Source organism: Drepanopeziza brunnea (genome assembly GCF_022702325.1).
Source record: "Drepanopeziza brunnea f. sp. 'multigermtubi' strain 214-2 chromosome Unknown ctg13, whole genome shotgun sequence".
NCBI lineage: Eukaryota > Fungi > Ascomycota > Leotiomycetes > Helotiales > Drepanopezizaceae > Drepanopeziza > Drepanopeziza brunnea.
Genome location: NW_027094076.1, coordinates 359,140 through 375,503, shown reverse-complemented (window position 1 = coordinate 375,503; position 16,364 = coordinate 359,140). Strand labels below are relative to the sequence as shown.

Here is a 16,364-nt window from a genome sequence, read left to right as displayed (position 1 = left end):
GGTATGAATACAGGTGACAGTAAAGTACAGTGAATATTCTCAAGATGCTTGTGATAGGCAGAAGAGACTGGATCCTGTGAATTCTGGTTTTGTAAAGTTGGGAGAGGGGGCAGAGCCAAGGCTTTATACTTCTGTAATTTTTGTTGGGAGGTGCGAGGGAGACTTAGGACAGTAGTAAACCCGCGATTGACATAATAGTTCAACTTTACTACTGTGGTCCTGTTCTAGCCTCTGACCCACTGGTCGAATGCTCCAGCAAAAGTGTGGATCGCACTTGGAGTATAGGGAGCATGTGCCATATAGCGATCACCGTAAGGCATCATCACCTGTACCATATTTTTCAATACATTTTCTACAGTTTCTACTATACGCGTATCTTGTCGCTGTCGGGACAGCTGAAATTCACTACCCATGATCTGTCTCATACAACTTGACGTGTAGGTATCATGACAAAGATATGAAGAAATATTTTGAGGGTATGGCCTTTGGAGTGGCTATCTCCAGCTCGCACCTGACGCATCATAACAGACTTACTGATTAGCGCTTTATGTAATTGGGGGTGGCCCTTCTAATTCAGGGGTCAGAATAGAGTTTGAGACTAAGCGAGGTGGGGCCATTACGGAAGGAGCAAAGCAAAAGTTTGCAATACCTCATTGTTCTTTAGCAACATTCGATTTCTGGTTAAAGTCTTTGCTAGAAAAACACAATGTACGAAGTATATGCGGAATGGCGAGACGGAAGTGTGGACACTGGACATACGACTCAGGTGAACCGATGAGCTAGAATATCGTCATAGAACGAGTCCGTGGGCTATGCACTCCTCGTTGCTGGTGTGGCAGTAGGAAGAAAGTGCTATGATCCGGATACGCTCTCGATTTTTGAGAAATTTTGAGAGCTTCGATGTAGAGAGAGTGTGTATCTGACAGTAAGTCCGCCACACTGCAAGGAGCTATGGCTTCTACGCGACCGTGTCCACATGGATCCAGTTGTTGAACCGCCAGTCCGTCACCATTCACTCGTCCACTTTCCCGCTGTCATCGCGATCTTCTCCAAAAATGGCCAGTAGGACGACAAGATCAAGACGATGGAGACCCAGATGTTGAGAGAGATCAGATCGCACCAGCCTCCCCGCAGGAGCGTGGTTGACGTGTCGAGTCGACGAAGGCAATCACGTTTGTCTCTTTCTTCGTCGCTATTTCTATTCTCGCAGATAGTGATTTTTTGCGTACAATTCATGACGACATTGAGGACTCAGAAGGGTGACCTGTCCGAGCCAGAAACCTTCACAGCGATAGAAGGAGTTGGGCGCTCGAGATCTCTAGACTACATTGAGCAGAAAGGTAAACGACAGCAGCAAAGCTTTTGACAGCACTCTTAGAAACTCAAATACACCGATGATACACAGAATGAAAATGGACAATTTTCGAGCTCTCAAATGTAGTTAAACGGATCATGAATACTCACCTCTGAAGAACATATCGACGTCGACTTGGCACATATAACACAGAAACTAAGCGCATTTTAGAGCATTCTATTTTTCGGCATTCAATCTGCCGTTGTATATACGGAGATCTGGAGCTGTATATACTTCTGTCCATGTATCTTTCCCAGGCCCATTCTGAATATTTTTTGGTGTTCGTCTCAACCAAAATAACGAACTTTGGCAGTCCTTTCAATAAGTAATAACTATCGAAAGAATCAACCAAATCACTATGGAAACAAAATTACCTCTGATTTACCCCTCTGAGTTAATTTTGAGAAAATCTGTCAATTGATGGTGATATGGTGAGGAAGTGGCGATGGTAGGTGCACGACACGGGATTACATTCCGCCCACCTCCATTCCGCCAGCCCTAACCCTTCCATCACTTGAAATTTTGAAACCTTTCCCACGCACTGTACGTGAAACGGGCAGGGGAACTAGATCAAAAATAGAAGAAGATTAGATCGCGCACAATTTTAGTTCTCAAGAACTTGAGATGAAATCATAAAAAGATATCCCTTCCGCTCCTGTTCTAGAACATTTTCTGGTTCTCGGTAGAATATATGAACTTTGCAACTTTTTCTAATAAAATTTGATTATTGAAATGATGAAGTGAAATATTTTTGAATTATTCTCTATATCTAATCCTTATTAGATAGTTTGGTTTGCGGAATTCTATATATTGATGGTGGAATGCGAGGAAGTGACGACCGTGAGTATGCGACATTTGGAGTGGGGGGTAGAGGGGGAAGGGGAGAGGGAGGGGAAGAACCAGCTCTCACGGTATTGATTGAGATTGTAATCGGCAACCGATAGTAGCGTAGAGAAACAGCGGGTGTAGTAGAGGGAGGGAGTTTGTAATTCCCCAGAGCTCGAATCCATTTTTTTTGACTCGAATCCAAGGTTTGATTGCTGGGTCGAGACATACCTGTGGCTCTTCTTTTTTCCTATTTCATGTATGGACTTTGCTGGCAGTGAATACGACCTCAACTGCGTGTATACGAATCACACATACTAAGAGCAAGCTTACATGACTCTGATCAAGATACAGCATAGGATTATGAACAAGTGATTCGCGATCTATATGTGCGAGGTTATATACTCCGGGCTACTGGAAATATGAAAAAATTGGCAGAGTACCTTGTGGCTGAAAATATTTCAGAAAACATAGGGTAAAGAAGATACATATTCAAGAAAAAAAAATTCATGGCAGCAAATTCTCTATCGACGATAGATATCACGTGATCCTAGACGGCATTCCGAAACCGAGTCAGTCAGAGACGATGGAGTAAGAATGAAAAGCGCGTAGTAGTACTAAATCAACGTGATATTGACCCGCATACCAGCGGTTGGGCAACATGGTTACCAGTGATCAGAAGCTCTAATTGTCCAAGAAGCTGCGATTATACAAAATTGATAAGGAGTGAGGCTTTTCGCCCTCACCTGATATAATCCCAACCGTTGAAAGTTGATACACATACAGATGACAGCACTCAGAAGTACAGGCGGTAAAGTAAGGAGGTCCAGAAGTAGGCCTGGCGCAGCTCTGCTTCGCCTTTTACTGCTTCTTCGTCCAGGAGACAAAGGAGAGGAATAGGTGGATGATATCTAATACCGTACCCGCTGCATATATTTATTCAAGTAGAAGAGGGACAAGAAATGAGAAATGAGAAATGAATTTGCGCATGAATTCTCGGGTCTGGTATCCAGACGCGTCCAATTAATCAACCAAGTTTAAAGGCAGGAAAGAAATAAATTCATTCTCTTTTGCTGCACACCAAAGGCAGTCACGAAGCCACTGTCCATCAGGAGGTTCACCTGCGACTGCACGCACTTCCCACTGAAATTTATCGACTACAGAATGGATTAGAATACTAGAAACTCTTCATATACCGCCGAACACTGTACATACAATTTTCATGGAAATTTGATACTTGCTTTGGATATAATGATACCCCAGTTGAGAAGTTCAGCCCGTCAGCAGCAGGGAAAGACACAACCACAGCAGAAGTTCTACCGACAGCATGAAACACGATTGGCAATGAGATAACAGTAAGCAACAAGGAAATCATAGACCAAGAATGAGTCGCAGCCCAAGCAATCACTCCATAGGTACCTATAATATGCCCCGGATCTCTAATCAAATTTAAGCCTCGCATTCGCAAGGCCGAGGGGGTATATAGGTACGTAAAACCCCAAATTCGCTCGACACTTCTCGATTTATCCAGCTCAATACTTATATCTTTCCGCTTTCGCTGTCCTGGAAAGAGAGAGAGGAGTAGGAGTTTTACATAGCTCCTTATCTCCTAGTCTAGATACTGCAATCATTCAATCACTTACTTTCTGCAAACAATTGATTATTAACAGGTTGAGCCTGGTGAGAGGGAGGATCAGTGAATGTATCAAATACCTCCACGCCAGCCAGCAAGAAAAGAGCCTGAGAAGGGAGAAGTATATAATATTGAAATCTCCTCGAAGCCCTAGACGATAGCTGTTAACAGTACGTCACAACAAGGCACAGCTGCACATGAGCCGCGGGGAGGGGGATGTATTCTTTCCTACACCAGCACCAATTCCTCAATAACCATTCCGTTATAAATGAAAAACCCGCCTCGCTCACTATACTATTAATCATCTCATTTCAAAAACTCATTTTCAACAAAAAAGTTAATATATATCCCATACCATTTCCATTTTCGTATATCCATCTCATATTATCTCTTTTCTTCACCCTCCCAAAAGGGGTAAAAAAATAAATAAATAAATAAATAAATTAACCATCATCGACTCCCATGTTCCTACATTCACTCACTTCCTCACTTCCTCACCCTCAAAACCACAATCCAATAATCTAAAAACATAACTAAAAAACCCCCCAAAAAAAGTCCACCATCTTGAACCCAAAATCCTCCATCTTATAGTCAAGTCAAGCGAAAAAAATGAACGCTCTTCTTCCAACTTCGCTCTAAAAGTGATAACTTTACCAACCAACCGGCTATAAAAAGAAAACCGGTCAAAAAAATAAGACGGGTGCGTTACATTGCAGCTATTCCCTTCATTCTCTTTCCATTCTCTTCCATTTCAAACATCCGAAGAAAAGCACGATAGAAAAAAAAAAAAAAAAAAAAAAAAACACTTCGAGAAGCGAGAAGAGGTAAGTAAGCAGTAATCAACAGCTAACTACGTCTAAGCTACACCTACACTTCGATCACACTGTCCCTTCTCATCTCATCCATCCCGTAACCTCTTATACAAAAAAGCTCCTATTGAGCCAAAAACCTTTGCCCCTTCGATCAAAAACGCCGAGAACAATGCTGCATATGTACGTACAATCATTCAATGCTCGTTTCGCTCCATCATTCGTTGCATCGAGTCCGTCCGTCGCTCGTCAGATTCCAAAAAATAATCCTCCCAGTCCCGCTCCCACTTCCGGCCCCAGTCCAGCGTAACCAAAGCAGAAGCCGTACGAGCCATAATAAAGGAGTCCTCCCTCGTGTACCACCAGAACGCCAAGAACCACCCTGTACACACACAGTTACCCCGAAAGAGAAAAGGAAAAGGCTGGCAAGCTATGTTACGACATCTCCATCTCCTCATTCTCGTCACCGTCGCTCCCCATCTCCCTCGTCTGGTTACTGCCAACACTCATCTTCCGCGCTACACCACCTACACCGAACCTACCCCCACCAAGACCACCCACAGCCTCCAGCTCGTCACCTAAAAAATATATGTTAGATTAAATATTGAGATATGCGACATCGAACTCCTCACCTCCAACCACACGGCCTTCCGTATCAATCTCCTGGGACAACTCAACCAGAGCTGAGCGTGGAAGTTTGAGGAATCCCCGAGTCCGGACCACACGGCCCCAGTGCATGAGGCAGAAATTCGCCGTGCGCTTACGCAACCATTCTTCATTCGCTATGCCGGCGCAATGCCAGATGACACAGGCGTGATCGACGTCCAGCTCTTTACTCAGACGATTTACGCACAGCAGTCTCAAATGGGGAATGTTATAAATATTCGACATCACCAGCAATCCCGCGACATCAGACAGCTCACCACAATCTTCAGGTTGAATGCTGTCGGTGTACAGGTAATACAAGAAAGCCTTGACGACAGTGTAGGGCTCGGGGATATGCATTTTCTTTGTGTGGAACTCAGCCATCTGGGCGTTGTAGAGGCGTGCAAAGTGCGGCCAGCGGGCTTGCAGGATGAGCTTATGCACGTGGATAGGGGGCGAGGTAGTTGCATTCGGGTCGAGCCAAGTTTGTTGGTCTGATGGGGAGTCGCGCATCATGCTGGAGGACATGAGATCTTCGTCATCCCAGTCGCCGTCTTTGAGGGCCGTGATGGTAAAGTCGGTACCGCTGCCGGATTCCGGGGATTGGTTAAAGAGCTTGGCGAGATCAGCGCCGAGGCCTTTGGATTGTGGGATTATGGTGCGTTCAAGGGAGGCGGCAATCAGAGAGTGTTCTGCACGGGGTTCGGGGGTTAAGTTGTTGCCGATAATGCCGTATCTTCGAAGGTCGATTTCCATAATGTCACTATCTGTGTTAGTAAGTCATCGGCCTCGTCAAGAGATAACTTACCTCAAGTACTCCTCGAATCCGCCTGGTCCAAGATCAGTGGCTGTAGGGTCAGTGGGGCATCCGAGAAGCCAAGCTTTCGTTCCATCTTCGTTCATTGTACAATAATGCCATCGATATCCCGGGCGAAAAATGTCACGACCCTCAGCCAATTTTGCCCATCGCAAAGTATCAAGTTCAAGAGACGACAAGGAGCACTCCTGGGGAGTAATAGTCGCGGCTGGTGTTACAAAATCGAGCAAGGTACCGGATGTGTAGACATGGAAATGCATTCCCGAACCTTGAGATGGGATGTTGGGACCAGAGACGAATTTCAAGGACGAAATTGGACCCGGAGCCACGGGCGGAGAAGCAGTGAGCTGGAATGAGGGAGGATTGACTTGAGCACTGCTGGAATTCGCGGCGTATCCCGAACTTCCAACAGCTGGTGTTGGGGTTAACGCAAATGATTGACGAGAAGAACCAGATATCCGGCCCAAGGCTGAGTGGCGGTCCAGAGAGCCAAATGGTGGTGGAGAATCGAATGCAGGACTGCCCTTGAGATCTAACCACCAGATGTCACCGACCTTGTCCATATCCTCACTCAGTCCGCCAAACACCCAGACACGATCTCCCCACAGGTATGCCGAGTGGTCAAATCTGCCGACAAATTTCCACGCTCTTGACCAAGTGAAAGTCTTTAGGTCGAGGTAGCAAATATCGTCGAGAACATAGTTATTGTGGCCAGTGATCCCACCAATGATAAATAGCTTGTCATCGTGCAGAACCGCAGCATGTCTTGCTCGGCCTTTTGGAATGGGACCGTTGACAGTTGGTTGAGTCCAGTGTGCAGTCTTGAGGTCGAAGATGATAAGATCAGAAAGGTAGGTGCGGTGTTCGTTCTCTCCTCCGAATATCAACAGCTTGTCGCCTTCGAAGAGAGTTGCAGTATGGCCTGGGGGTTGAGTTAGTGCTGTGCGGAAGGGACATGACGGGAGGTTTCTTGCCCATGCGGACCCCCGGAATGTCTCCGTAGTTGTCAACCAAACTCCACTGGTGACTAACCATATCCAGCCTCAAGACATGGTTGTAGACTTCGTCTGTATATTGATCGAAACCTCCAAAGGCATATATTTGATTATTACCACAGTATGTAACGCTTGCGTTGACCAAGCAGGCGGGTCGCTGGCCCAGAGTCCTGGTGATCTTGGGCTTATAGTTTTCCATACTCAGGCGTCCCTTTACCGGCGAGTTGGGCATGAGGAAGGTGTTATTTGAAGAGGCCGCAGAGCCTGGAGTGAGGACATTTGCGCCAATTGCCTGGCCGCTGTATCCGGAACCAAAGATCGAGCTCCCGGCTCCGGGTGTCGACGGCTGGGCCATCGTGATGGGAATGGTGCTGACGGTGGTGTCTCAGATGCACATGCTATGTATGATGAGAGGAGTTTCGTACGATGGAAAGGAAAGTCGGGGAGAAGACGAGATTGAGGCTCCAGCGCAAGTAGAGAAAGTCGCTGATTGCAGTATTCGGTGAGGGATAACGGCATTGCATTGCATGTCATGGCATGGCATGGTATGGCACGACCACGGGGCATTTGGAAATTGCATCGGATTATCCGGCTTCCGCCACGGATATTGGTTAGTCCGCCTCATCAGTCAGCTGACAGCGGGCGAGGCGTTGCTGGGCCAGAGAAGAGGCACGGGCCAAGTCAACATTTGCTTCTTAAGCTGGACCACGACCTGCATCTCCTCTTCTCCTTCTCATGCCCATTCGCATTCTCCAAATCCGCACACCTTCAACCTCATCTCTCTTGCAATCCGCCTCCTTCCCTACCTACCTTCATCATCCCAAGAATACTTTCAAAGTCCACTAGATCTCTCGCTCGTACTTTGTACCGCCTCTGATCGCCTCCGACTGCGAGCCATTCTTGACGAAGGCCTCCCTACTCTTCGACATATCGAGCACACACACGAACATACTAACCCAACAAAACTACCAGGAACCATTAGGTTGAGTCTCTTGGAGCTCGTTCGATATACCGGACCGTACCGAACCTCTTATCATCGATCGATACATTTATTTGTCTTTCGACCGAGATCACAAACCACTTCACATCACCTCCAACCACCTCCACAGATACTTCAAGATGTCCGCTTCAGTATCAACCCCCATCAAGTCCCACACGGGCCTCTTCTCGTCTCGCACCGCTGGCGGCCGGATGCCCTTGACTCCCTCGCCGCGCACTCGTACCGCAGCGTTGACCAACAACTCATCGCCGTTCACTCCCGAGCGCAAGTTAGACAACGAAAGCATCCGGTCCTCCTCCTACGGGGGCAACCTCTCTTCCCACTTCAAGTCCGCGTCCAAGATTGCCCACCGCCACTCGCCGAAGTCCAACATTGCGAAGGGTGTTCAAACTCCTCGTCGTGCCCTTGAGCTCGGTGTCTCCGACTTCTCTCTTACCGGTACTGGCAAGACTCCCAGCAGCAGTCGTTCCCGCAAGGCTCCTCTCCGTCAAAAGTCCAACAAGACCACCCTCTCCTACGGCGACAGATTCATCCCCAATCGGACCGCCAGTTCAGCAATCGCCAATGTCGGCTCGGGCAAGCTCGATGCTGGTGAGAAGCGACCAAAGAGCGCGAATGTGAACCATTCATCCATCCTTGCATCTGGTGCCGACGACGCTCTGGCTGCTCTTGGATCATTGTCACTGAACGATGACGATGAGCCGTCCGCCTACTCTCGCCCATCCCCAAACACAGTCGCCTATCAAGATTCCCTCGCCTCTGCCTGCGGTGTCTCCCTCAACCAACGGATCCTTGCCTTCAAGCCTGCGGCTCCTGAATCCTCCAAGCCGGTCGACCTCCGTTCCCAATACAACAGACCTCTCAAGAACTCCAACGCTGCCTCTGCTCAGTTCAGACGCCGTGTCGCCGTCGCGCCTGAGCGAGTTCTAGATGCCCCCGGCCTTGTCGATGACTATTACCTCAACCTCCTTGACTGGTCTTCCGGTAACCAGGTTGCTATCGGCCTCGAGCGAAACGTCTACGTCTGGTCTGCCGAGTCTGGAACCGTCAGCTCTCTTCTCGAGACGAGTCCTGACACCTACGTCAGCAGCGTCAAGTGGTCTGGTGACGGAGCCTATGTCAGTGTCGGTCTAGGCACGGGCGAGGTTCAAATTTGGGATGTTGAGGAGGGTACCAAGCTCCGTAGCATGCACGGCCACGAAACCCGCGTCGGTGTCATGGGCTGGAATAAGCACACGCTCTCTACCGGTGCCCGATCTGGCCTCGTCTTCAACCATGACGTACGTATCGCTCAACACAAGACCGCTGAGCTCATCTCCCACACTTCCGAAGTTTGTGGTCTTGAGTGGAGAGCCGACGGCGCTCAACTTGCTACCGGTGGCAATGACAATCTGGTCTCCATTTGGGATGCTCGTTCCCTGTCTGCCCCGAAGTTCACCAAGACCAACCACAAGGCTGCCGTCAAGGCCCTCAGCTGGTGCCCATGGGCTCCTACTGTTCTTGCCACTGGAGGCGGATCATACGACCGCCACATCCACTTCTGGAACACAACCACAGGTGCCCGTGTTAACAGCATCGATACCGGTTCTCAAGTCACATCTCTCAGATGGTCTCCTCACTACCGTGAGATTGTCAGCACCAGCGGCTTCCCAGACAACTCCGTTAGCATCTGGTCCTACCCAACCTTGGTCCGCAACGTCGAGATCCCAGCTCATGAGACCCGTGTTCTCCACAGCTGCCTCTCTCCAGATGGACAGATGTTGGCTACTGCCGGTAAGTAGTTCCTCCCGATCTATACAAAAAATATTGCTAACTTTTTCAGCTGCCGATGAGAGCTTGAAGTTCTGGAAGGTCTTTGAGAAGAAGTCTGGCGCCAGCGCCTCGACAGCGGCTGCTTCCTCAGGCAAGGCCGACATGGTCAAACAAATGACCATCCGCTGAACTAACACTCAACACTTCAAGACTCTGCGGAGTGCCCGGGCTTCCAAGAGAGCGGCGGTAAAGTATACAAAAATTTCCATACTGGCATTAGCGGGTTGGATGTGTTTGCAAGCGTGGCGTTGGGGAATATCTCGCAATGCCCATGGCAGAAAGTGCTTCACCTGGTGCCGCTGATTTATGCTTGATGATGGTTGATGACTGAGGTCGTGTGGGACAGGACGGTTTACTTCATGGGTGTGGGCTTATAGGAAATATTTATAATTAGGAATGAAGGATTACTACTATACATATTGGACTTCCCTCACGTGCCTATGATCTATTGCATTGAGATTCTCGATTCTTTAAATGGGTAGACAAATCGGCAACATCCGCCAGGCATTCTATAACAATTGAGCATTGTACATTCAAGAATCTGCTTTGAATTTATGCTTTTGAAGAACTATGTAATTCTTTTAGGCTTTACTTCGAGTGCTGTCAGCAAGATCTGGCTACACAAAGACGACTGCAGACTTCTACTAATACCCCCCCCCCCCCCCCCCCCCCTCCACCTGAATGTTTGTCGGACACAGTTCGGCCTCATACTACTAAATCGTAGAGCGGTGGTTTTCTGAATGGCTCGAAGCTCCGTCAACTCTACTACACAGACGAAATACTTGCTTAAAGATACTTCCAAGGCTGAATCGTTATAAGTTTATTGGTTCAAGCCTTGATAAAAATCCCTTGCAACATCATACTTTCGACAAACATTTAAGAGGGGGGGGATAGTGAGTGGATTTTACCAGTTTATCCGTGTATTGAAAGAGAGCGGCTTCAAGTACACATATATCTCTTTGTACTACGTCCCAGGCGTAAGTATTACCCCTCGAGGGTAGGGTAACCAGGGGGTTTAAAGTGGAAACTAGACTTTTGAGGCACCCTCGAGGGGTAATACTTAGGCCTTTACCGTGGTATTTATCTACATTTTAAATAGCGAGTCGAGCAAGATCTGACCCTAGCAGAATCCAGGGACTTGGTGGGGTCGAACGTCGAACGGATAAACTATCCTACTAGTAAGTAAGCCGGGGAGAATTCTCCGAATGGGGATGTTGCTAGCTGGGCAGGAAACGCGACAGGACAAAAGGCCCAGCATCAAAACTCATCCAAGTAGAGTGAATTCATAAGAATAGAAAAGGGATTATCTCTAGTTCGGTCATTTAATTGCAGGTCGCCAATTTTCGTCAAATGACGTGTGCTATACAATAAGCTGCTGAAGATAAGGGCCTGAGAATTACGGCTCTAGCGCAGTCCCGTGACTCGGCCGATTAGCTCCGGCTGCGATCTACCAAGTTCCTTAGGCAAGCTTCGTCAACTCTAACAATCTCATCGATCAACGGCCGACGACGACAACGTTCTTCCTTCCCGACCCCCCTACTACTATTTACAGATCGAGGAATCGCATCGCCCACACTCAGCGCGCAAGCAGAGTGCTCACGAGGACGGGTGTTTTCACGACGCGCGATTCTAGGGGTGAGAGAGAGGAGGGGCTACCAAGACAAAGGCGACCGACCGTGGTTGAACCAAGTACCTACCTACCACGACTACGAGATCTCTCCGTACAGAGAGGAATCAGATATTTAAAGGCGACGAGGAGAATTAGTAGAAGAGAAGAGCAGCAGAGATCAGGAAGTGTGCAGCAGCAGATCGGCGTCTGGTCGACGAAGCTGTCACCTCACCTCCCAACCTCGCATCACGCCTCCATTCTCACCTTCCATCCACATACACACACACGCCGCACCCGCACGCCGCGCATCGATACCCCATAATAAAGAAAGGCAAGATGTCAAACACGCAGGTCGGAAATGTGTACCAGACGATCATCAACGATGTGATCGAAAGCTCGAGCGTTGACTTCGAGGAGGGCGGTGTCGATGATCGGGTGCTGGAAGAACTGAGACGGGTAAGGCCTCCTCTTTTCTCGTCGTCCTTTTTCTTGTATCTGCAATATCGATAAAGGTTATTCTCTTCGTCTGGATCTCGGTGGCCTTCTGCCCCGGATTTGGGGTTGAGATGTTGAGATTTCTGGTGGTGGCGGATGGCAGCGCTGCCACCCTTCTGTGCGTGGGACGGCCAGACTTGATTCCCAGGGTGGGCGGCCTTGGGTATTTGGCTTTATACCTCCGCCGCTCGCCAAAAATGTGCCCGCGGCTAGTGCCGATTTGGACAAACCGAGCAGTCACGTGGGGGCACAATGTCTACGGGGTAGAGACAAGAAGAGAGAGGGAGTCCCGTCTGCTATGATTTTCGTCGCATGCAGCAATGCATTGCGGTTTACTCATACCAGAGAAAATGGTGCTAACTCTTGTGCACAGGGCTGGCAATCAAAGTTGTCGCAGCTTCAGGTAGCTCAGTTCCCCTGGGATCCAAAGCCGGAGCCAGCACCTGTCATTAACAACCCTCCCACCGTCCCATCCAATGCAGGCTATCAAGCTCAAAACTCGCCCGCTCCTCAATCCCAAGGCTTGACTTTGCCGCAACAACAACCACCACAACAACCGCCACAACAACCGCAACAACAGCCGCAGCACCAAGGCGTGCCCCCGCAAGTCAACAATGGACCACGTATCAAGACAGAGCCTGGTCTTGAGGGACAAGGACTGTCTATGCCACAAGCTCCTTTCCAATCGCAACCGCCACTTAATCATCCAAACCACACTACCACTGCTCAGCAGAGAGCTGCCCAATCGTTGCATTCAAGCTATGGTCCAAGAGCCGCTGCGTCCATCAATGCCATCCACAACGGTCCCCAAGGCCAGTCGAACATGAGCCAAGGCCAGTCAAACATGAGCCAAGGTCAGTCGAACATGAGCCAAGGTCAGTCGAACATGAGCCAGCCGCAGCAACGAGCTATGCAAGCTCCTCAACAGCAGAACGGCCAAAACATAAACATGCAGCAAATGTCAGCCGCTCAGCAAGCCCAATATCAACAGCAGCGCAATCAAGCCATGATGCACGCCCAGAACATGCAGCAGCAGCAACAGCAGCAGCAGCAGGGTAATCAAATCCCCACCACCCAGGCCCCAGGGCAATTCAAGCAGATGAATGCACAAAATCAGGCTCGGCAGATGATGGGTCAGAATCAAGGTGTGCAGCAGCAACAGCAACAGCAGCAGCAGCAGCAGCAGCGCAACATGCAGAATGGTGGACTTGGCAATGCACAAACGGACGGCGCTGGCGATGAAGTCGAGACCTTGTCTGTCATCAAGCGTTTCTCTCCCTCCGGCGAGGAGATCTCTATGGGTCGTATCGAAATCGATGGCTTGATCCGCGAAAAGATTGAAGCTATGGGCAGCTCGATGGAAGGCGGTGGACTCATGCTCCCTCTTCACAAGGCCTCTACTTCAGCCAAGCGTCAACGCCGGGTTGCAAAGTCAAAGTCGGCTGTTGCTGCGCAGATGGATGGTGGCGATGATGATGATAACAAGGACGGCGGGAATGGGGAGCTCGATGAGGATGCGATTAATTCTGATCTGGATGATCCGGACGAGGGCGATAATGAGGAAGAGGATGACGACGAGAGCATGGGACATATTATGCTGTGCATGTACGATAAGGTGCAGCGGGTGAAGAATAAGTGGTACGTACTCCGTAATCCTTCCTTGCTCAGATCCTCCACAAACTTGACGATGCTTAATAGCACCAGTCCTGGCTCGGAGTGGTCTGCGTATTGGGCGGGGAGGCTGTAGATATATGCTGATTAGGAAACAGGAAGTGCGTCATGAAGGATGGCGTCTTGACCGTCAACGGCAAGGAGTACGTCTTCCACAAGGCGAGTGGGGAGTATGAGTGGTAAATCTGCTATGCTCCCCCCTCTCTACGGTGCGTCTCGGATATTCATTGCTTTCTTCCCGCTGCTTTGCTTGTCTACCATGGATGCCGCTTTCGTCCGACATGGAAATCGAGATCGTCTTTGCTATTGGCGTCTGGCTACCTTGCCCCGTCGAGCTCCTGCATTTCGCCGGAGTATGCGGAAACTTAACTCTCTGTTTCGTGGTTCAGGGGGCGCGGAATGGAAATCGAAATTATCGCTGGCATTGGATGGGCAGCCAACCTTTTTTCCTTTTCTGCAAGCGTGTTTTTATGCATGTGCGTTGGTGCACAACTCCCTCACATACACATAACATAATCCTACTCTTCTCGCTGCATCTCAGCTTAGAAGAGGCAGACAGACAAACCATTTGTACAATAAGTAGAAAGTATAAAAGAACTGATTTCTGAGTTTCGGTCCGTTCCGTTCCGCTCCGCTCCGTTCCGCTCCGTTCCATCTTTTCCTCCTCTTTTCACTCCTCACCTTTCCTTTGCGGATTTGATGCGATGCAGTTATTTATTGGCCTGCTTGCAAGCCAGGTTCTCTTGCACGCTTAGTGGATAGGTGGAGAGGGTTTTTCATTCTTTCTTTTTCTTGTGGATTCTTGTTGTAGTTATTGTTGTATTTATTAACGTCGGGCGGGTAGCAAGCGAAACCTGCCGCCCTGAGACCCCCCATAGGGTACGGCGACGTGCTAAGCTAAGGTAGTTAGTTACCTACAAGGAGGCCCTAGAAAGGCAATTCAAAGTGCTGCAGCGAGAGCTACTACTATCGTCTGCGCCCTTCTCCTACGGATAAGATGGGTCACAGTAAGAGGAGATCTCTCGCCAAGGGCAAACCACGAAAGAAAATCAGGCAGGTACAGACTGCTGTAGCCTGCTCATGGCTTTTTCTTGTGCGGGGGAGGCGGGGGAAGATGTAAATAAGTTTATATATCTATATATCTACTTTCTTATACATGATATGATTCTCATCAACAGGAAAGCGACGCAACGATTCCAGAATCGAGATGGGAAGATATCATACCACATGGTTCGTCTGAAAAGGATAGATAGTCTTCTCATTATGAATGATAGGTAGGTAGGTAGGTAGGGCTAGGTGAAAGCTCTCGGATTTGGAAAACGCTCAGGAGAGGCAAGCAACTGTAGCTCGGAGTTGACGGAGGAGCGTAGCGGAGATGATTATTAGAGCGGTCGAATTTGGCCCGTGGGCTGGACTGGACGCCTTGGTTGGGCGTGAAGTTGGAAGGGGGAAAGAGGTTTTGGGAGATGGGGAAGTTGGGAACTTGGAAGGGAGAGGAGAGAGTGTGTTGACGAAGTGGGTGAGTGAGTGGGTGGTGTTAATCGTCGGTTTCCTTAAATTTTAATTCGAAAGAATTGACCGACTTGCTGTAGCAAGTCGGCACTACCAAGGCGGGACACCCAGCAAGGCGGGACAGTAAAATTTGCTCCTTTTTAATAAATAAAAAATCAACCAACTATTATATAAAAATTATTTCTATATAAAAAGATGCGCCGTACTGATTTTAAAGTTAATCAATTAATTTAATTTTAATTACAAGTTGTTATTCTTTTAATGTGTTGAGTTAAAGTAATAAAAAAAGTACTTTTGTTGTATATTTTTCGATTTTGGTAATGCGTACCTATATATCAGAATTGCAGCGTATATATTAGAATAAGCGAGGAACACCAAAATCGGACTTTTATTCAAACCTATCAAAAGAATACGTGCAATATTACCAAATTTGATTTAACAATCAATACCTTTAGTAATATGATATATTAAATCATTAATTTTCGATCTATATGACGTTTTTTAAATTAAGGTTGTGGTTGTTAAGATATTTGTAATAAACAAGTAAATTCGAATTATTTAAGACAGTTTTTAGCTATATTTTCACTACATTTTATTGTATTTTATTATCAAAAATAAATGCATTTTTATGTTTTTAATCTACATTTATAAAGCGAAGTTTTTTAAGCATATTGATATTTTTTTATTTTTATTTATATTAATAGTTGTTGTTTAATAAGTGGTATACCGTTACTATCCCGCCTTGCTGGGTGTCCCGCCTTGGTGGTGCCGACCTGGCTGCGCCAGGTCGGGATTTTTTACAAATTAAATTCAAGGTAACCGACGATTAGTATCGTTTTTATTTTAATTTGTCTTTTTTTTTTTTTCCTTTTTTTTTTTTTTGATCGACTAGTTTTTTCTGAATCCTGTTTTCTGCGGATATTTTTTTGTTGAATCCCGGCCTCATGCATTCCTTTCAATTCAATTCTTTATAAGAGTTGGGGGGGGGATGGTTTGCGTTAGGAAGGGGCGAGGGTTCTGGATCAGATTCCGTACTGCTCCCGCTTGGAGATTACTATTTGTGCAACGACTAGTCGAATTTTAGTGCAATATGCAGAAGATTAAACTTCTTTAGGAACGGCTTTTTAATATTTATCTAACTCCCTGCATAGCTTGCAAAGTATGAATTTGAATAGATGGAAGGGTTT

General features: G+C 47.7%; 3 protein-coding genes across 3 annotated transcripts; 2 read left to right on the top strand and 1 right to left on the bottom strand.

The window, feature by feature from the left end:
- Positions 1–5,056: 5,056 nt before the first annotated feature.
- On the bottom strand, positions 5,057–7,433 carry L3040_007371 (uncharacterized protein; the record flags this gene model as incomplete). The annotated part of the gene is made up of 4 exons (XM_066154831.1): positions 5,057–5,199; positions 5,254–6,029; positions 6,075–7,005; positions 7,058–7,433. 4 exons carry the CDS (start codon positions 7,431–7,433, stop codon positions 5,057–5,059), a joined length of 2,226 nt encoding a protein of 741 aa, XP_066010723.1.
- A 764-nt stretch (positions 7,434–8,197) lies between these two features.
- On the top strand, positions 8,198–10,019 carry L3040_007370 (uncharacterized protein; the record flags this gene model as incomplete). The annotated part of the gene is made up of 2 exons (XM_007297548.2): positions 8,198–9,851; positions 9,901–10,019. 2 exons carry the CDS (start codon positions 8,198–8,200, stop codon positions 10,017–10,019), a joined length of 1,773 nt encoding a protein of 590 aa, XP_007297610.2.
- Positions 10,020–11,835: 1,816 nt separating this feature from the next.
- On the top strand, positions 11,836–13,848 carry L3040_007369 (uncharacterized protein; the record flags this gene model as incomplete). Its single annotated transcript, XM_007297547.2, has 3 exons — positions 11,836–11,955; positions 12,368–13,632; positions 13,764–13,848. 3 exons carry the CDS (start codon positions 11,836–11,838, stop codon positions 13,846–13,848), a joined length of 1,470 nt encoding a protein of 489 aa, XP_007297609.2.
- Positions 13,849–16,364: the final 2,516 nt, after the last annotated feature.